Below are 22,039 nucleotides of genomic sequence, written 5' to 3' on the forward strand. Positions count from 1 at the left end.
TTGTTGCGAGGAGAAGTCTGTGGTCACTGTCCAGGCTTTCACTTGGTATAACTCTGACATCACATATGGTCTTTCCTGCTTCATTGTCAGATATAAAATAATCTATCAGAGTTTTAGTATCTCCATTCCAACTGTATCTTGTTAGTTTATGACTTAGCTGCTTCTGAAACCAACTGTTGTTTATTCTCAAGCCATTCCTTACACATAGATCTAGAAGACTTTCTCCTTCTGGGTTCCTGTCTCCATAACCATGTGGACCTAGTACATTTTCATATCCACGCCTGTCTGATCCAATTTGAGCATTTAGATCTCCCATTATTATGATATTTTCCTCTCTTTCTATAGCTTCTTCTAAATCAGTTTGGAATTGTTCTTTTTCCTCTTCGTTACAGCCAGTCTGTGGGGCATACACCTGGACTACTGTCAGCACACTCTTGTTAAGAGAGATGTTCAACTTAATAATTCTTTCATTAACATATATTACCTCACTGATGACATCAATGTCCTCTCTTAATATAAAACCTACACCATTTTTGGCTTCTGTTTTATTTCCATTCCAATGTAGTTTGTATCCTTTTCTTAGCTTTTTTGTTTCTCTTCCCTTCCACTTTGCCTCACTCAGGCCAAGAATACAGAGGTTCCTCCTTTCCATCATATCTATCAGCTCCTCGCTTCTGCCAGTCAGGGTCAGGATATTTAATGTTCCAATTCTGTGTTTAGGACTCTTTCTTTTGGGCTTCTTCTCAGAACATCATACTTGAACATTAGCCTTACGGTCATCATACGTTGCAGATGTTTGAGAAGACGTGTCTATCCGGTATTTTCTTTGCGTTCCGAGGCTCGTTTTGTAGTTGAAAGCAATCGATATAACCCTTCAGTTGACTTGCTAAGCCTAACACTGCTGGGGATTTTCTGTCAGGGGTATTCTCCCTTAGCCTTTGGCAGTCCCCTACCTCACTGCAAGGCAGCAGCTGATGAATTTATGTGTCATTTCCTACACAAGGGTCTCATCAAACCTTCTAGGGGAAAACTCCTCCACCCGTAGCTGTTGGTCTTCCCCTAGTTTGTCGGGTTTGGTGTCGGCCGCCCAACCCTCGGCCAGACAGTCGCAGATAGTACTGTCTACTGTCGCATACGGTATCAGGATCACTCCTGACCTGACTGTTCTTTCTTTTATATATATATAAGCAAATATATATGATATGAGCAAAGAACTGAAGTCATGGAAAAGGCCTTTTGCGGATGATGTTACAGTGTACAGAGTATTTAATAAGCTTTCATCAGAATGTTCAGTCTGTTGAAAATTGTATGTGATTGTTAAACTGTAGCCTTAATATGCTTTTTCAAAAAAGGGTTCCCTTCTATTTTCATTGGAAATACAATAAATAAATAAATAAATAAATAAATAAATAAATAAATAGTGTACAGAGTAGTACAGTAAATATTAGGTTTTTAATATAAGGAAAGATCTCCATTGGGTCAGTCACATTAACTGGTTCGTAAGTAAAGTTCGTTATGTTATTTAGGGGCTGTTGTAAGGAGAGGACATGTAAGTCTCTGGTAAGATCTTAGTTAGAATTCCAGTGCTTGGGACACTTACGAGGATTACCTTATTTGAGAACTGAAAAATATCCATAGGAAAGTGGCATTATTTGTTCAGGGTGATTTCTAACAAAGAGTAGTGTTATGAAAATGTACATTTTGGGTAGAGAAGACTTGGGAATAAGTAGATTATAACTTTATGGCAACATTTGAACACTAAATCTGGGTAATGAAATAAAATATTAATTTAAAATTCATATAAATAAAGAAATTGGGCACCACCTGCAAAAGATTTACAGGAATAATTTACTCTCTAGAGCATGAAAGAACTCTTTCTTCCAAGGCGACGGTCATCAGGCTGATAAGGCTCCAAACTTGCTTTGTTACCTTACCTACTACTATTTAACCCTGAAAATAAACTTTGGTAGCATGCCAGGTTTTTCATTACTCCACCAATAAAAAATTTGCTATCAGTTTCACTACTAGAATTTACTCCCGAAACAAAATAAAACATACCCAACAATAATCATCATGTGATGTGACCATTATAAACATCCACAAATAACATCTACAAGCTATATGCCACAACTACACATAGTTCTGAAGACCACACTGCAAATTGATGATTTCCTATGGATAAGACGACAGTCCATTCTTAAACTTATCTTACATTAGCACAATAGCATCATCACTGTAGAATCTATTTATTTGTAGGATGCTAATTTATTATTTAACCACCTATTCAATACATTCAAATTTGTATACAATTAGGAATTGATCATTGTTACCTTATGAATATGAGACATGTATCCCGAATTATAACTATGTTAAAACAAACCCTGTCACCTCACTAAACTCTGTTAATCAAACAACTTCACCATGTAGAAGAAACTTCTGTGGGCTAGATACAAGACAAATGCCACATCAAATCAATACAAAAGTGACCAAGCACTGAACTCTTGGCTTAAAATTTCTTCTAGCAATAGACAGTTCTGTGCACAACACCACATTATATCCAGATTGCACCTATAAAACACTACCCACAGTGTGCATTTCTTCAGAAAGGAATAATCCTGAGTCTGACGTACAAATGAACATTGTGTAGTGTCTTCTACCGACTGTTCACCGGGAACTTGCAATTACCAGGTAATGTACTCGTCATAACTCCTTAATGGTACAGTAATGGAACCATAAAGAACTCATACAGCAAAGACCTTGTAATGGTAATCGTCATCAACAGCAACCGCAATGGTCATGAACAGTAATAGTAATCTACTCGTTGCACCCACGCACACACACATATATAGGCTTGCTCCACATGGCTGTCATGTCTGCAAAAGTCCACCGGAAACAATGCAACCACTGAAACATCTTTAAGCATAACTCGGTCAACACAAGCTTGTTCAAACTCGGAGCTTCCGGATTGGTTACCGAGCTGCCGATCTGCAAATAGCGATCTTCCACGTTCATCCATATTGATGAATAACCATCTTCAGCATAACTTCCCAGCTGTAACCCTGGGTTTCTAAACCACTTGTTGCAACACTTTTAACAGACTTCAACCATCTATACCGATACAGTCAATGTTTTCTTGTTGCATAGTCTTCACTGCTAGGCCATGTGCACAGACTCTTACCCAAACAGAAGTTTATACAAAATATATTGATGCACATATGCAGTATTCCCTAACTACAAATTCCTCTTACAGTATTTTACATCTTAATTTAACAAATTCACATGATATTCACTACTTTATATTACAAATTATTTATGAAAATTTCCTAACCTAAAGTCGGGAATCGTGCTCTTGTATAGTTTCAAGATTAGCAGCTGGATTAAACAAAATGTTCCGAGCTGTTAGTGGACAGATGGCTTGGAATGACTTTAGCAGACGAATTTGCTTGAGTGGAGATTATGAAATGAGGAAAAATCATAATATGAGATAATGTTGGAAGGTTAAATTGGGGCAAATATTAATTTGTAGGAAAAGGAAAATGTTCGATAAATTCTCATCTTCTTTGAAATCATTTTGAGAAAAGTATAGGCGACAGCCATAAATGTAGAACAGTGTTGATTGATAAACTGGTGATCAACCCAGTGTTTCTTGTCCACTATTTTAGAATGTATGTGTAGTTTGTTAAGAAGGAAGCAATACTTTCCAATATCGACTTAGTACAATGTACTATAAAAAACTTTCCAGTCTCAAACACACAACAATTTCAATATAAATTATAACGCCATACCTGTAAAAAACACACACTATTATGCAAGAAATGACGTTTCGTTCTGCAAGAACATACTCAGATTCTATCAAATCACTTAACTTAAAACAAGCTTATATATGTACAGTATTGTTTATGTTTTGTAAACCACAGTCCTGAAAAGTGTTTGGAGGTAACGGACTGAACATCAGCAGTCTAGATAAGTACAGAAGTTTTTTGAATTATGTTAATACTTGTAAATCATTATTTGTCAATACTTGTTCATATTATCACCTAGCTCTCCATAATTGACAAGTTTACACATCGTAAACTATACTGTACATATATATGCATGTTTTAAGTGATTTGATGTTCTTGTAGAAAGAAACGTGTCATTCTTTGTATAATAGTGTGTATTTTTACAGGTATGTTTATAGTGTTATAATTCATATTGAACTTGTGTGTTTGACGCACTGAAAAGTTTTTATGGTACGTACATGTAGGCTCTAAAAGTAGCATGTTTTACCAGTTTATTATGGTCCACTATCCATTTGTCGGTGGTTTGACCTTCAAAATGGCTTATACTTCGATATTGTGCATAGACTTTCATTGTGTGCATATTTCTAGTTTTATTCAGCAGACAAATGTTTCATTTAAAAACAACCGTCTAGCCAATAGCCATAATGTTTTCACAACTGCACAGTTTGCAAAAGATAACAGGAAACTTTCACATAATCAGGGAGGGGAAGTGCTGCAACCTCCCCCCTCTCACCCAGAAAAATTCATTTTAAAATTGCATGAGTAAATAAAATGATATATGGAAACCATGACATTTCTCATTTATTACCATCTTGACATAGGATCAGCTGGAATAGTGATTAAAAACTCATCACTACCCACCCATGTGTAAGAGAAGTCTTGTTCATGAATAGACAAGATTTTCTTCTGAAGACGCGGAGCAAAGTTCTCAGCAAAACTTAAAGTAACTTATTTTACCTTGTGTTCTGACACAGCAAAAGCCCAAAAGCTTATTATCATGTTTACGTATGTAAGATATTAGACTGAAATTCTTACGAGTATGTTAGAGACCACCTTAAATTGATACATCTTGTAAGTTTGTAGATTTAAGCTGACCACAATGAGGCTCCACACAGTTGTATTTGTAGGATCATAGGAAGTTGTCATAAGTATAGAAACTTACCTAAATAGTTATGACATGATTTGACATGTATTCCCTTTCATTATGTACATTCTGCCTTTATTCTGTGAATTGTTGTCACTCCTACCAGCACTTTTATGCAGTGAGCTACCCCGTCAGTTTTTCAAAATGATTAAACCAATCAAATGCTCAAATTATATGAAGCAGAGGCTAGTGAGCAAGGTTAGTGTATTTCTTGTGAGCCTCTTTCTGTCTGAGTATTATTACGAGCAGTATTGTTAACTGCTCTGAATTAACATTCTTGCTTCATATTCCATTTGATATATGGAAAAAAAAAAAAAAATATCAGAAATCTTGCAACATTTTACAAACTAAACTCTCAACATTTATCTGAATAGTGTGGTCGTATGATGAATGAACTCTTCAAGTTATGAGTATTAGTTCTCGTAAATGTTGGGGAAATAGAGCCTGTGACTATGCATATGGCTTTTTGTTGTCTAAAGTTTTTAGAATGTAAGTGAAGGAGGGTATATTTGAAAGCTTCTAATTCCTGTTGTAAATGTGAACTCCACCAGGTATTTAACTTGTTTTGTTTTATTTTCAGAGACATTGGACAGCAACTTCGAGAAGAACTGAAAAAAGCATTTAGTTCTGGAGAAGTATGTAATGTTAATGAAGAGAGATGCTCACAAGTCTATGCAAGTTTGAAACGTCTTTCTGAGAATTACTATGGCCAGCTGTATAAGCGAACTATAAATTCATCAGCTACTGGGTTATCTGCCCAGAACTGTCGTGATCTGCTGTCTTCAGATTTTCTGGAAGCTGTAGCAGAAGAAGAAGAAGGGGGATTTTTTAAGAAGTTACTTGTATTTAAAAGAAATTAATTATGGTTTATAATAAAAATATTTTGTGTAAAGTGATAGCCTCTAATTCATCAAAACACTTTTGTAGATGTTTATATTCTTTTCCTTATGAAGGTTTTCATACTCCTGTTATGGCAAAAGAAGTTTTAAATTCCTTTGAGCCGAAAGATGGACAAGTTTTCATTGATATGACATTTGGATCTGGTGGGCATACTCATCAGCTTCTGTCTTCAGCTAAAAATACGAAAATATTTGCATTAGACAGAGATCCTGTTTCTTTTTCTCTTGCTCAACAGTATGCAGGAAAATTTCCTAACCGTGTTATACCTTTATTAGGTAAATTCAGTGATTTGCCTTTGTTACTGAAGCATTATAATGTCAAGCCAAATTCTATTGATGGAATACTGTTTGATTCTGGTTGTTCATCCATGCAGTTTGATTCCCCAGAACGAGGTTTCTCTTTAAATAAAGATGGTCCATTAGATATGCGAATGGATGGTCATCGCATTCGTCATTCAATAACTGCTGCAGATGTGTTAGCTAGAGCTGAAGAGTATGATTTATTTAAAATTTTAAAGGTGTATGGAGAAGAAAAATTTAGTAAAAAGATTGCTCGAGCCATAGTAGAAGCACGCTACACTTTTACCAGACTTGAAACTACTAAAGAACTAGCAGATTTAGTAGCAGCTGTGTGTAGCACTGAAATAAGATTAGATAAGTTACAAAGACCTGCTCATGCTGCTACAAAGACATTTCAGGCTCTTAGGATTTTTGTTAATAATGAAGTGAATGAATTGAATTATGGGTTGTTACTAGCTAATAGGTATGTAAAGTTGGGAGGTAAAATTGTGTCCCTTTCTTTTCATTCATTGGAAGATCGTATAGTTAAGAGGCATCTCTCAGGTAATGTAATAGACAATGCCATTAATCCCCTTCCACTCAAATACACAGACCATTCTGTCTGGCATGATGAAGGTTCAGTTGTTAATTTAATATCCTCCAATTGGATGCCTCTTTATAAGCATGTTTTATTTCCTGATTCAGAAGAAGTTGCTGCAAATCCCAGAAGTCGATCTGCAAAACTTCGTGCTGCTGTTAAAGTTAAATAATCCGTAGAATCACATGGGTGGTAACTCCTTGCAAGCCTGTGTGAAGAAGGAAACAAATCCTTCTAGTGGTCATGCCATAGAATTATTAATATACACACTAGAGGTAACTGTATGTCAGGTTCTGCTACTGCATGATATATTATGTGATGAGTGTTGATGTTTGGTAAAACCTTATGTCTTCTACTTTTTTGAACGGGATCATTTGGTGAATATAGAAGGTCTTCGGGAAGGAGCAGCCCCTTCAGAATGCCAAGCACTGTTTCTGGTGAAACATTGAGAGCTATTAACCCAATTCAACCACGGGCTGTAAGCCTGGAAAAAATCCATTGTATAGGGTATATCTAAAAATGTTTAGCAAACATCGGGGGTTATTTCAGGGATCAAAAGAAGAAAAAAATATCCCTATGAACATATGTTGTACAATGCGTTGGTATTCAAGCATAAGTGTTGCACATGCCCATTACCAAACTCGCATTTTTGTCGTTTGTTTTGTTTCACTGATGAGGTGTTATTTGGAAGAGATGGCATCCTACACTTGCATAACACCCCCATGTGGGCAGTTGAAAAAACCCAACTGTCAACAACGCTTTGGATGCAATGTTTGTTGTGGTATTTTTCCTAATCAACCGATCGGGTCATACATGCTACCCCGACGGCTGAATGGATCAGTGGATCTGACCGTGAGGTACAAGCTGCCTGTTGTATTGGAGCATTTGCTTTAGCATTTTGCTGCACCATGTGCGGCTTTATCCATGATGGGGCTCCAGTGCTTTTCAGTTTGCATGTTTGCCGGTTTATTGAGAACACCTTCCCATGGAGGTGGATCGTGCGCCAAGGTCCAATGCATTGGCCTAGCCGGTCACCTGACCTTAATCCACAGGACACACAAAAAATTTGGTGTATGCTACTCTGGTTAACAAAATAAGTGACCTGTATTAGTGTATCAGTAATGTATGTGCAGTTGTTTGACAGGACCCAGGTATCTTTGAGCGGCTTCACCAGTTCGTGCTTTAAGCATCTCCTGTAATGTGACCAATGTACTGTAACTCCATCACAAGTAACTCAGTAACAATGTAGTGTAGGACGTACTGTATGATGTTCATAGGGACATTTTTTCTTGTTTCGATCCCACGAATCGTACACATATACAGACATCTGGTACAGTTGTTTAGATACACCCCATATTGAGTTGCCAGCCATGAACCATTTTGAACCGTGGGCCATTTGGTTTTGCTTCTGTAGGCTAGAAGAACCTTACGTGTTGGTGGAAATATCTACTTGTAAAAATATATTTAGTGACTAATTGTTGCTGAACAGCTAGAAACTCAGTAACCTATGTTTGACATGTTATTCTACTGCTACCTCTTTTGGTGAATATTTTTTACTATCTGTGCTAGTCAGATTGTAGACTTCCTGAGAACTGGATGATGTGGTGGAATGCAACATTTCTACCTTAGCGAGAATGAATGGCAAAGTAGTATCCTCCTCTTGACCAGGGAGTGTAGTTTAAAATGTTATAGTTTGATACTTGATATGTAATGTGCTACAGTATCTTTGAAAATCTCATTTGAAGAGATCTCTAAATAACATATGAAAGAGTCAGATACTGTATATATGACTTTGGAATGTTCATAAACTATGTTTCTAAGATGTTATTTTTGTACATTGCTCAAATATTTTTAGAAGTTGACATAAGCGCTTATTGAAGGGTTTCTTTCACTGATTGTTGTGTGGATGAGACTTTTATAATAAAACTCTCTATTCATACAGTATTTTATATTGGTGTACGCCTAGTTTCATGATTGTCCATTTTGTTTCCCATCCATTAGTACTGAGGAGGTGAAGGTAATGATTAAGGATAAAACAGTATTTAATAGACACTTAAATGATGACCAGTTTATACATGCAAGTGGTGCAAACTCCTATGGAAGACTCAAAAGTTTAATTTAAGTTCTCTGAATCATCATTAATCACTACTGATCTGCATTTAGGGCAGTCACCCAGGTGGCAGATTTCCTATCTGTTGTTTTCCTAGCCTTTTCTTAAATGATTGCAAAGAAATTGGAAATTTATTGAACATCTCCCTTGGTAAATTATTCCAATCCCTCACTCCCATTCCTGTAAACGAATATTTGCCCCAATTTGTCCTCTTGAATTCCAATTTTATCTTTATATTGTGATCTTTCCTACTTTTAAAGACACCACTCAAACTTATTCGTCTACTGATGTCCTCCCACGCTATTTCTCCACTGACAGCTCAGAACACACCACTTATTACACATGATAAAATTCATTTTTGGGTCCGTATTGAAAGTATTTGTATTAAATAACACTTTTATGTTTTATTATTCATCCACCTATTCAGTACAATATAATCTTAAAAATGAGGACATTGTCCTTATAAAAATTGTTGACATGAAATTAATATATTAGATGGTACATGTTTCGCCTATAAATAGTAGGCATCATCAGCCATATTTTTCATCTTAAGAATAGATCAGGTACCTGATTAGAAATAACTTATGAATGCTGTTAAAAACTATGTCATGTAAAATGTATTAGAGAATGTTAAACAACTATTATAATATAAAATGTAGTATGCTATTACTTGACAATATTTGTGATAATATTGGAGTCTAAAAACATGAAAATGGTTTGAGGATTATGACATATTAGAATATATTACAATAAAGATAAAAATCAGATGTAATGTAATATGTATTGTAATATCTTTTAATATGTCATAATCCTCAAACCATTGTCATGTTTTTAGACTCCAGTATTATCACAAATATTGTCAAATATTGTCATACTACATTTTATATTATAATAGTTGTTTAACGTTCTCTAATACACAACATAGTTTTTGACAGCATTCATAAGTTATTTCCAATCAGGTACCTGATCTATTCTTACGATGAAAAATATGGCTGATGATGCCTACTATTGATAGGCGAAACGTGTACCATCTAATATATTAATTTCATGTCAACAATTTTTATAAGAACAATGTCCTAATTTTTAAGATTATATTGTATTGAATAGGTGGATGAATAATAAAATATACAAGTGTTATTTAATACATACCACTTAGTCGAGCAGCTTGTCTCCTTTCTCCAGAGTCTTCCCAGCTCAAACTTTGCAACATTTTTGTAACGCTACTCTTTTGTCGGAAATCACCCAGAACAAATCAAGCTGCTTTTCTTTGAATTTTTTCCAGTTACTGAATCAAGAAATCTTGGTGAGGGTCTCATACACTGGAACCATACTCTAGTTGGGGTCTCACCAGAGACAAATATGCTCTCTCCTTTACATCCTTACTACAACCCTTAAATACCCTCATAACCATGTGCAGAGATCTGTACTCTTTATTTACAATCATATTTATGTGATTATCCGAATGAAGATCTTTCCTTATATTAATACCTAGGTATTTACAATGATCCCCAAAGGGAACTTTCACCCCATCAAGGCAGTAATTAAAACTGAGAGGACTTTTCCTGTTTGTGAAACTCACAACCTGACTTTTATCCCCGTTTATCATCGTACCATTGCCTACTGTCCATCTCTCGAGGTCATTTTACAGTTGCTCACAATCTTGTAACTTGTTTATTACTCTGTACAGAATAACATCATCTGCAAAAAGCCTTATCTCTGATTCCACTTTACACATATCATTGATATATATAAGAAAACATAAAGGTCCAATAATACTGCCTTGAGGAATTCCCCTCTTAAATTTTACAGGGACAGATAAAGCTTCACCTACTCTAATTCTCTGAGTTCTATTTTCTAGAAACAGAGTCATCCACTAAGTCACTCTTTTGTCAAGTCTAATTGCACTCATTTTCACCAGTAGTCTCCCATGATCTACCCTATCAAATGCCTTAGACAGGTCAATCACGGTACAGTCCAATTGACCTCCTGAATCCAGGATATCTTCTATATCTTGCTGGAATCCTACAAGTTGGGCTTCAGTCGAATAACCTTTCCTAAACCCAAACTGCCTTCTATCACACCAGTTATTAATTTTGCAAACATGTCTTATATAATCAGAAAGAATGCTTTCCCAAAGCTTACATGCAATGCATGTCAAACTGACTGGCCTGTAATTTTCAGCTTTATGTCTATCACCCTTTCCTTTGTATACAGGGGCTACTATACCAACTCTCCATTCATCTGGTAAAGTTCCTTCATGCAAACAATAATCAGACAAGTACTTCAGATATGGTACTATATCCCAACCTATTGTCTTTAGTATATCCCCCGAAACCTTATCAATTCCAGCTGCTTTTCTAGTTTTCAACTTTTGTATCTTACTGTAAATGTCATTGCTGTCGTAGGTAAATTTTAATACTTCTTTAGTATTAGTCACCTCCTCTATCCGGACATTATCCTTGTAACCAACTAGATCATTGCAGTTTTTTTTTACTATTTGAAGTGAGTGTGATCTCTGCTTTACCCCTTTCAACACTAACTACTCCTGGCAAATGGTACTTTATTTCAAGACCTGTGCTATCTTTCTCAATTCTGTTAACAACTTCACATAATAATATGCAGTGAAATAAGGAAGTTGCTTACCTGGTTGTTAGAAGTCTTGTGACGATTTCTCAAGGTGTGTTCCATTACAGTTCAGTACCAGTTTTTTCCTCATCTAGTGATTCTTGAGATTTTTAGGTCCAAGATTAGTGGTACTTCAAAGGACAGAAAAGAAAAGTATGGTTGGGATAATTTCATGAAGATTGAAAAATTATTGTCTTCTGGACTTTTTTTTTTTGCAACTGGCTTTACGTTGCACCGCCACGGGATTGGGAGGAAAGCGGCCGTAGCCTTAATTAAGGTACAGCCTGGTGTGAAAATAGGAAACCACAGAAAACCATCTTCAGGGCTGCCAACAGTGGGGTTCGAACCTACTGTCTCCCGGATGCAAGCTCACAGCTGTGTGCCCCTAACCACATGGCCAACTCGCCTGGTTCCGGACTAGACCATGGTTATATTTTGACTTTTCATCTGCTATAGGGCAGGCCCTGTCAAGACAATCTTGTGGTTGGGTGGAATTAATCTTTTCTTACATAGATGGAGATGTGATTGTGTTCACTTCAGTCTATTTTTGTGTTCGCCTCCGTAGTGTAACGGTTAGTGTTATTATCTGCCATCCTCGGGGGCCCGGGTTCGATTCCCGGTACTGCCAGAAATTTAAGACTGACAGGAGGGCTGGCATGTGGTTGAAATTGTACATGCAGCTCACCTCCATTGGGGGTGTGCCTTAAAAGAGCTGCACCACCTCGGGATGAGGACACGAGTTTACTACTTAGTCTATATTTGTGGAGAATTAATTCTGCAACCAGATGGTTGACATTTCCTGAGTACCTGGAGCTGGAAAACCTGCACTTATGCAGTCAGAGTCTGGTTGACAGTACACAGGCCGTCTTGTCTGTATATAGATAAATTCTTACCTTATCTGAAGAATCCATTTGTATGCCATCTGTAGCTATGTTGAAGAACATGAGTTAAAGGGGTCACCCTATGAAGTGCTGATTGTATATTGGGGCAGGATTTTGCAAGTTGATCATCAGTTTCATTGCAGTCACTGACTAAGGTGCTTGTAATTAGCTATGTTATATTGTGTTCCTTAGCAATTAGCAGGTTGTAAGCACTTGTAGGATTATTTTGTATTCCTTGCCAATTAGTTTTATGTTAAACGTGTTGGAGGTTTTGGGGCATTTTTAATGCTTCTTTGGACTCTTTTCATAGGCCAGTGATGAAGACCTCCCGTTCTAGGTACTCTGGAATCATGGGGTCCATTATGTGTAAATGTTCTATTGTCAACGTTCCTGCGAACCTTTCAAATGTATAATCACTGAAGAGAAGATTAAACACAGGGTATTGTATGTTTCTCAAATTTAATATTTTATCAGACTTAATTTGAATTATTATCAAAATACAATTCAGCTCCCATGCAGATAAAAATTCTAGATACCCACAAAAAGCATTACGGTATATACGAGGTCAAGTCATAAGTCATGGCAACTATTTTTTTCCCCTCGCAAATAGGAGACAACACGGAAAATCTAAGATATGCATTTGGAAATATAGGGCATGTACTTATGCATAGTGCCTGAAGACAAATTCCGACTTTAGGCGATTCTCGTAGGAAAGTGACAGAACACAGGCCATTGGTAAACATTGTTTTATTATGTTGTAGACAGCAGATACACAAGACTATGTACAAAGGACAGTGCCTGTCCTCATGTAAACACTGATTGATCACCATTATCCGTAAATCTTTGTCCATGGACACTGGACGGCCTGGGCGAGGCAAATCGACAGTTTATACTCTACCCTGTTTGAACTTTTCCACTCACCTTGCCACTGTTCTTTAGGGCATGGCATGCACACCTAATGCTTCCCGCAGCTCTGCATGGCATTGGCGTGCATTTCTGCCATGGATAACTGCTATTTTAATATACGATCGTTGCTCTTGCTTGTTGACTTCCATTTTGTGACACACACACACACACTCTCTCTCTCTCTCTCTCTCTCTCTCTCTCTCTCTCTCTCTCTCACTCACACACACACACACACACACACACACACAACTTGGGGGCATGCTTAGACCCACACTGTTGTTCACATACACCATCTAGTGGCATCATATGCAAGTACATACTGTGCGTTTCCAAATGCATATCTTAGATTTTCTGTGTTGTCTCCTGTTCACGAGAAAAAAAATAGTTGCCATGACTTATGACTCGACCTATGTATATTGTAGATGCAATTGTTTCTGATAAAAGAATTGGAAAGGAACAAACAAGTGTCAAATCAAGTTATTTTTGAGAAAAGTGTACCTGGGAAGAACTTATTGATATCATGCAGTCATTCCCAGTTTGAGCGACTGTACGTCACTCAGAAATTACACCTCAATTGGAGTTGTGAAGGATTTTGATTGTTGCGGTGTGGCACATCTCTGGTACGATATTCTGGCTTTTGCAATAATTGCTCTTGTTACTTTGTCCATGTATATCCACAAATATAATGAAATCACGTACTGGAGTCGCAATACTTTCAGTATGGCCATCTTTGGTAATCGTATTTATTTTTACAACCAGGATTCAAAGTTATATTTGTCTGTAGGAAGCTATATAACTTCAGTACTCTTCAGGACAGTAATTAAAAATCCAAACGATTGTGTTGTGTATTGAAACAGGAAAGTGAAGGATAGTAAAAGGCAGGGGCACTGGGTTTTAAAAATTAGTGGGCGGGGTGCTCTACCTCACAGTCCACCTGAGCAAGTGGCTGCACAGTTTCAATCACTTGGCTGTCAGCTTCTATTCGGGCAATAGTGAGTTCGAACCCCACTGTCGGCAGCCTTGAAGATGGTTTTCTGTGGTTTCCCATTTTCACACCAGGCAAATGCTGGGGCTGTACCTTAAGTAAGGCTATGGTCACTTCCTTCCCACTCCCAGCTTTTTCCTATCCCATCATCACTATAAGACCTATCTGCGTTGGTGCAACGTAAATCAAAGTGTAAAAAGTGACAGGGAAGGATAATCAGAAAACTTCACCTATAGTACACCATGTCCCATTCTCTCATACTCGGGGAAAATCAAGGAAGTAAAACCTTTGAGATAAAATAAAAGGACAACAAAATTACATCTAAAAATTTATAACAACTCAGGTATAAATATATTTTACAGTAAAAGAACATTCACAACACCAACCAATAAACAGAATACAAATCTGATCATTGTTTTGACTAGAAATCACTCATAATGCAGGAACTTGTTCCTGAGTAAATAAGAATTCTGAGGGAACATAATACAGGGTGGCTAATGTCCAATCTGAGACCAAGGACAATCTGTGCCATTTCATTAAGAGACACTTCTCATCCATAACATCAACTCATATACAAGAATATGTCGAAACAAAATATAAAGGTTACAGATCAAATTACAAGCCTAGGAACTTAAATGTGTCTGTGACAAAAGATACAATATTTTCAAGATAACCAAGATGAAGTATATCTCAAAGCACAATTTATAAAGGTTAAGGTTATACTGAAAATTCATACAAGGGAGGAAATGACAAAGCTCATAACAAAATAGGCAATTATCTAGAAATTGTAAAGATGAAGCTAAATATAATCTGCATCATGCATTCTGATTTTAGAGTTAGTTCATTGTTTGAATGAAACAACTCCGTCTACTTTACAAAATTTTCCTTGTTAGATGATGAAAATAAATATAATAGAAAGTTCAAAGTTTCTAGCAGGGATAGCTAAAAGAATATGTTTAAACATTTTAGATCCATTTCAGTTTTAACTGCCAAAGAGAATATCAGCTTTGACAAGGAATTGACATGTATTAACACTCATTTCCAGACCCAATTTAAACTGTAATCAGTTAAGAGTCCCTGTAGGAATTAATTACAAAGTGTAAAATGTTCGTACCTAATGCATCACCCACCAAGCAATAGTCCTAGTACACAATATATTATATAGATACTGGAGACAAACACCAGGAAAATCCTCCTCTCTCTCTCCAACAGGTCGAAAAAGTCTCATCGTAGTGATGGCACAACGCAGTATTTATGTGTGTTTGAGAGTAAAGGCACAAAAGATGACTTGCTAAACAATGGTGTCAAATTTCTCTTTGTGAAAATCAAATGATCATAAATAATCTTTCAAAAAATGAAACTAAAATTGATAATTTATTTACATCATTTCACAAAGGTAAAAAATTTCTAGGTTGGTAGATAACATCACGTCACACATTTTGTATCATCAATTTTATGATGGAAATTTTCAGATGACCCCCCAGTCATCAGCCAGTAGAAGTCGGCTGTAGCGAGTATGGCGTATAGCGAGAACCCTGTTGTTACGATAGTTTGGTTTTGTCCCTTGAAAATTCCTGTATTGAACTGTGTATTATTCTTCGGTTACAGCGAACCCTATCACTGATGCATCCGTTATTACAGTACGCCTGTGTGATTTTTTTGTTATCAATATTTATACACTCCAGCGGTTATGTTGAATGCGATTGATCATCTTCGGTATTGTTTTCACGCAAAATGCACTAGCGAGTGTTCTCGTCATCATTCAGATACAATGTTGGAGTCGATTAGGAATACTCGTTGACTGGTGTACTTTAAACAAGATTCAGAATTAAAGAGGAGAACATGTTTTCATGATAAATGCATAAATAATGTGGCCTATAGCAGTTATTAACTAATGTTAGGTTGAAGGAAGAATCCCACTTTCCAGTACTTATGTGCTTTTTATTGCTAGTCTGTATAATCATAAAACATATTCCAGTTTATAATTTAATTATATGTCCGGCTCCATGGCTAAATGGTTAGCGTGTTGGCCTTTGGTCACAGGGGTCCTGGGTTCGATTCCCGGCAGGGTCAGGAATTTTAACCATCATTGGTTAATTTCGCTGGCACGGGGACTGGGTGTATGTGTTGTCTTCATCATCATTTCATCCTCATCACGACGCGCAGGTCGCCTGCGGGCGTTAGCTCGAACGACCTGCACCTGGCGAGCCGAAATGTCCTCGGACACTCCTGGCACTAAAAGCCATATACCATTTCATTTGCATCCAGTTATATGATCAAAAAAGTAGTTTCCTGATTTGGAACATCTTCAGCTAAAAAAACATGTGTAAAGGTACAAAAATTGACATATATTAAATTAAAAAACACATGATAATGATGAGAATGGTGAGATAAAATGTTCCTTCATGTTGAGCTAAAACACTCAACAAGTCAGTGTTCAAGTTTGTGATAAAATCTGAATGTAAGGGATCCTAGAAAGTGATCTTCTTTCTTCAGAATGCTGGAGAAGTTGCTAAAGTATTCTATTATGTACTTTAAATCTTGTAGATGAGGATAGACTTAACATTTAAAAATACAATGACGGGGGGCCAGGATATACAAAGGGGATAGGTGGCATGCAGGGATGCAGTGGTAATAAAGCAAGGGAATGCCTAGGAACAACTGTGTGTAAAGATGGGCAAAAGCGAACAATGGTAGATTGGTAGAATGATGAAGTGAGGGCAGCTTGTTAATGTATAAGGGAGGCATATCAGATAGGGAATGGTATGTATAATAGATGAAAGAAACAGAGTGAAGCAAATAATTGTCAGATCTGAGAAGTCGTGGGAAGATCTCAATATAAAAATATATAGGCCTAAACTGGAAAGGCTAGGTCAAGTGGCAGGGAAACCTTTCTGGTCAGTAATAATGAATCTTAGAAAGGAATGGAAAAAGGAAATTAATAGTGTTTTGGGTAAATCGGGTGAACTCATAGTAGATAACAAGGAATCTCTGGATGGATGGAAGGAATATTTTGAAAACATTCTCAGTGTAAAAGGAAATCTTTCCGTTGATGTTGTGAACAACTGAGCTCATGGGGAGGAGGGCAATGATGTCAGTGAAATAACTCTTGAGAAAGTGGGAGGGATAGTAGATAAACTCTATTGTTATAAATTGACCTGGGATTTTAGGCTCTAAAAAAATTAGTTTTAGGTGCCTAAAATAGGCTTTTAAAATAGGCAGTTAAAATATGCTTTTAAAATGTGTGGATAGGCAGGAAATAGACTTTTAAAATATTACAATTAAATTAAATATTAAACTGTAACGTGATACTTTTTTTACTTTAACATAACGTGGTATCCCTATTCTTAACCAAAATAACTGCAAAATTAAGACAGAATAAAAAAGATATTTATCAAAAACAATATAAAAAAGTCATGTGTCAAAAAAAAAGTTATGGATTATATGATATATCATTATCAGTACTTATCTAAAACCTTAATACTAAAATCACTGTACACAATTACAGCACTGTAGGCATCCAATAACGGTGTAAACGTGAATGGAGTATGTGTTTATTATTTGTGAGGAAAATTCCTACAGTACTTTCATTCGTAGTTTGCTTTATAGTACATAACAATAATCTTCTCCAAATTTTCCACAGTCAGGCTGTGTCTTTTGTCTGTTAAAATCATTTTGAAAGCAGAAAAAAAGTACTCCACACTCACAGATATTAGAAGGGCATAGGAAAGTTTACCTACATTTTTCAATTTCACTTGGTAAGTCTACCTTTTCCCCATCCATTACCTGATGTACTCTTTTTAGCACTGAATAACCTGGGTCCTTCTGCAGTACACTAGACCATTTGTCTCTTATTTTATCCCCTACCTTGCCCCTAGCACTTTGTATGTTATTCTCAGCTTCCTCAATTACAGAAAATTGCTGTTTGAGTCTGTTTCCTTTTTCCTCCATTTCTGTAATGGTGACTGGAAGAAATGAAAAATTTGCCTGAATATACACAATGTCTCGCTGAACACTGGAACTATAATTTAAGAGCTCTTTGACAGACGACACACATGCAGAGTTGTCCGTTAAAGTCAAACTGTCTATTACAGTCATGATTTCCTCAAGATGTTCTGCATAACACAGGGCAGCTTCCATCCAGGAACCCCAGTGGGTGATGATTGGCTGTGGTGGAAGAGGAATAGAGGGGAGTTTCTCTTGAAAGATTGCTATTCTTGATGGAGCCTTACAGAACACTTTCTTCATTGTTGAAATGAGAGTATTTACTGCAGGAAACTCGGCCCTAACTGTTTCTGCGAGTCTATGCAAGGCATGAGCCATGCAAGTAACATGAATTAAGGATAGAAAGTTCTGAGGAGAGGTGCAGTGGCAATCATGTAGGAAGCAGCATTGGTGACAAGGAGAAGGACTTTAGGATCATCAACACTCCTAGGATACAAAAATTGCAACCCCTTGTTGATGAAGTATGCAATGCTTTGACTATTGACTTTTTCAAGCTGTTTAGAGCAAAGAAGGTAAGCGGTAGATGCCTGATTGGGTTCCAGTTTTCCTACTATAAGGTTAGCAATGTACCTGCCCACAGAGTCAGTGGTTTCGTCCACACACAACCACATGCAAGACTCCCCAATATCCTCCCTGATTAACAAAATGACCTCATTGTAACAAATATCTAAGTAGTTTTTCTTTAATGTAGATGCTGATGGGATGTGCTGCTTGGTGTATTTCTGTAAAAAATCTCTGAAAACTGGATTATGCACAGCATTCCAGGGGATATTTGCTGAAACTAGGGCCCTACACATATCAGCATAGAAACCATTATGGGTTGTACGAGATATAGTTTGTGTGAGCAGAGTCTGTCTAATGTTACTTTTCATGGTTGCTTTTGCTTTGTGACTGGCAGTATCTGCATGTTGCTGAAGGTGGCATTTTTCTCATGTGATATCGGAAACACAATAAAGTGATGTCAGAGACTAAGATGAGGAATAGAAAAGGTGAGCTATTGAATAAAATTTGTAATTTTGAACTATTTAAATGAAGCCATTATTACTCTTAAGTTAATTAAGAACAAGAACACTACAGTCCCCGAAGGGCCTTGGCTTTCAATAACGGTTGCTGCCCAGCTCATGGCCCGCAGATATTGGGTGGCATGTGGTCAGCACGATACATCCCTCAGCAGTATTGCCTTGCCTCCGTGACCCCTATCCACTGTAGCTTCTCAATTGTCCTCACGATGCTAGGTCAACATCGTTCCAGACCTCATAGATTTCTAAATTACTGCCGGTACTGGAAATCGAACCCAGGTCGCCTGGACTAGATCTTTACAACTAAATAGAGGAGCCAATATCAAAACCTTAGTTTTAGATTAATATGAAATTTAAGATATATCTTCTCCTCCTTGAGGCGCCTTCTCCTAGCGGAGGTTGGCAGTCCACATAGCCAGCTCTGGACGTGATGTTGCAGCATGGAAAGCATCTTCTGAAGTGCAGTTGTGCCATCTTCGGATGTCCTTCAGCCATGAATTCTTCCTCCTGCCAACAGACCTTTTCCCCTGTATTTTACCTTCAATGATGAGTTGTAATAGCTGGTACTTCTCGCCTCTCATAATGTGCCCTAGATATTGGGTTTTTCTTTTTTTAACAGTAAGTAATAGTTCTCTTTTAAGATATATGCACATACATGTTTATTGCAGTACTGGCAGAAAATAATTTTGCCATCAAAAGTCCTCCCTGGAAACTGTACAAGCCATTGTTGTATAAGCGCACTCTTAGCTGATTTCATTTTAGGCATGATTAACTATATTCACTTAAACAGATGTTCTTTCACTGGTGACTTGACACAGTATGTCCCTTCTTACTACCTGCTCCTTGTTCTTCCTAGATGATCCTCCCCCTCACCCCGTCACTCGACACAGTACGTCCTTTACTACCTGCTCTTTGTTCTTCTGATCTAATCCTCCACCTCCACGCTTCACTCAGCATTCCTTTGGTGACATTTGTCTGGGAAGAGCACATTTCTGTGAAAACCCACTCTCTGCTGTTCTGCTCATTCCAGGAATGTCCATTGTGTGATTATAAAAATTGCAGAAGTTTAATTTTATTTTAAATGTAGAAAATGGGCAATTTTAGGCACTAAAATAGTAAAATAGGCTCTAAAGGTCCAAATAGGCATTTTAGGGCATTATAAAGCTCTATTAATGTGAGGGATTTATCATGAAACATCAACATATTTAAAAAATCATGTTATTTTGTAAGGAACAAAATAGGCATTTGCCTTAAAATTCCAGGTCTAGTTATAAAGCAGTAGGAATAGATGAAATTCGACCTGAAATGGTGAAATATAGTGGGAAGGCAGAGATGAAATGACTTCATTGAGAAAATAGTAAGTTAATATGGCAGGGCCTACATACTGATTGGACGAAAGCATAAATTGGAGCTATCTGTAAGCAAGGGAACAGAAAGGATTGCAACAACTATCACGGTATTTTTTTGATCAGTCTACCAGGCAAGGTGTTCACTAGCATTTTGGAAGGGAGGTGTAGTGGTTAAGTGTAATTTGGATGAAAAGCCAGTGTAGTTTCAAACCACAGAGGGGCTTTCAGGATCAGATTTTCAGTATGCTCTAGGTAATTGAAAAATGCTATGGGAGGAATAGACACTTGTGTTGTGTAGATCAAGAGAAGGCGACAGAGTACTGAGGAAAAAGGTGGTAGTCCTCTCTAGGGACACCATGGCCTTGATGTTTGTGAGGGGCTTGTGTGCTCGTTGATCTCAAAGGCTGTGCCAGCTCAGGGTTAGAATTAAAGGAAATTAGATTAGATGTTAAATTTGGCATAGGTAAGTTATGAGGAGCAAGAGAGAGACCCTCAGATGAAATAAATGGTGAAAAATTGTCAGAAAAACAAGCCAGAATGTATCAATAAACTATTCTTTAAAGAGGGGACAGGGAATATGTATCTTCATGTGAAATTAAGCAAAATAATATCATGGATGATTTAATACCTCTGCTACCAGGTTACGTTGCTGAATAGTGTCAAAGTTGCACAGTGCAAGCTGAGTTGATATCACAGTGAATAAGCAATGCAGTGTAAGAACAGATTGGCTCAAGAAAAGAAAGGTGCAGTGGGGGGGAGGAAGAGCAAGTGACATGATAATGTTGCACATAGTTGTAACAGCAAAAATATATAACAGCCATTAAAAGAACAATGCAGCGTAACAAATGATGTATGGTGTGATAACTATGGGAGCAAGATAAAAGGGAAATAACTTTCAAGAAATAGGGACAAACACACTTAGGCTAAATACAACAGTGAGATTTTTGAGCTCATTAAAGATACACGGGATTACACATGATATCAAGACAAGAGGGGGAACAAGTCAGTTTGTAAAATTCTCTGTGGGTGGGGGACACAGATGAAGAATATACCCATGGTATCCTTTGCCTGTCATAATAGGCAACTAAAAAGGACCCCAGGGGCTCTCAGCTTGGGACCGTGGGTTGGCGACCACGGGATCCTTAGCAGAGTCCTGGAATTGCTTCCACTTACTTGTGCTAGGCTCCTCACTTTCATCTATTCTTTCCGACCTCCCTTGGTCAACGCTTGTTCTTTTCTGACCTTGACAGTTTTAGAGCATTTGAGGCCTGGGAAGTCTTTCATTTTCACGCCCTTCATGGCCCTTGTCTTTCTTTGTCTGGTACTTCATTTTTCAAAGTGTCGGATCCCTTCTTTTTTCTTTCTCTCTCTCTCTCTCGCTCTCCCTACCCCCTGTGGGTGAGGGAAGCAGACGAAAAATACACCCAAGATATCCCCTGCCTGTCGTAAGAGGTGAC

At 37.3% G+C, this 22,039-nt stretch overlaps 1 protein-coding gene across 1 annotated transcript; it reads left to right on the forward strand.

Annotated features, from left to right (window-relative positions):
- The first annotated feature begins 5,644 nt into the window (after positions 1-5,644).
- LOC136874823 (probable methyltransferase-like protein 15 homolog) lies at positions 5,645-8,646 on the forward strand. The gene has a single exon (XM_067148502.2). It carries the CDS (start codon positions 5,789-5,791, stop codon positions 6,872-6,874), a length of 1,086 nt encoding a protein of 361 aa, XP_067004603.1. The 5' UTR covers positions 5,645-5,788; the 3' UTR covers positions 6,875-8,646.
- The last annotated feature ends 13,393 nt before the right edge of the window (positions 8,647-22,039 follow it).

The sequence above is a fragment of the Anabrus simplex genome, chromosome 5 (genome assembly GCF_040414725.1).
Source record: "Anabrus simplex isolate iqAnaSimp1 chromosome 5, ASM4041472v1, whole genome shotgun sequence".
Lineage (NCBI taxonomy): Eukaryota > Metazoa > Arthropoda > Insecta > Orthoptera > Tettigoniidae > Anabrus > Anabrus simplex.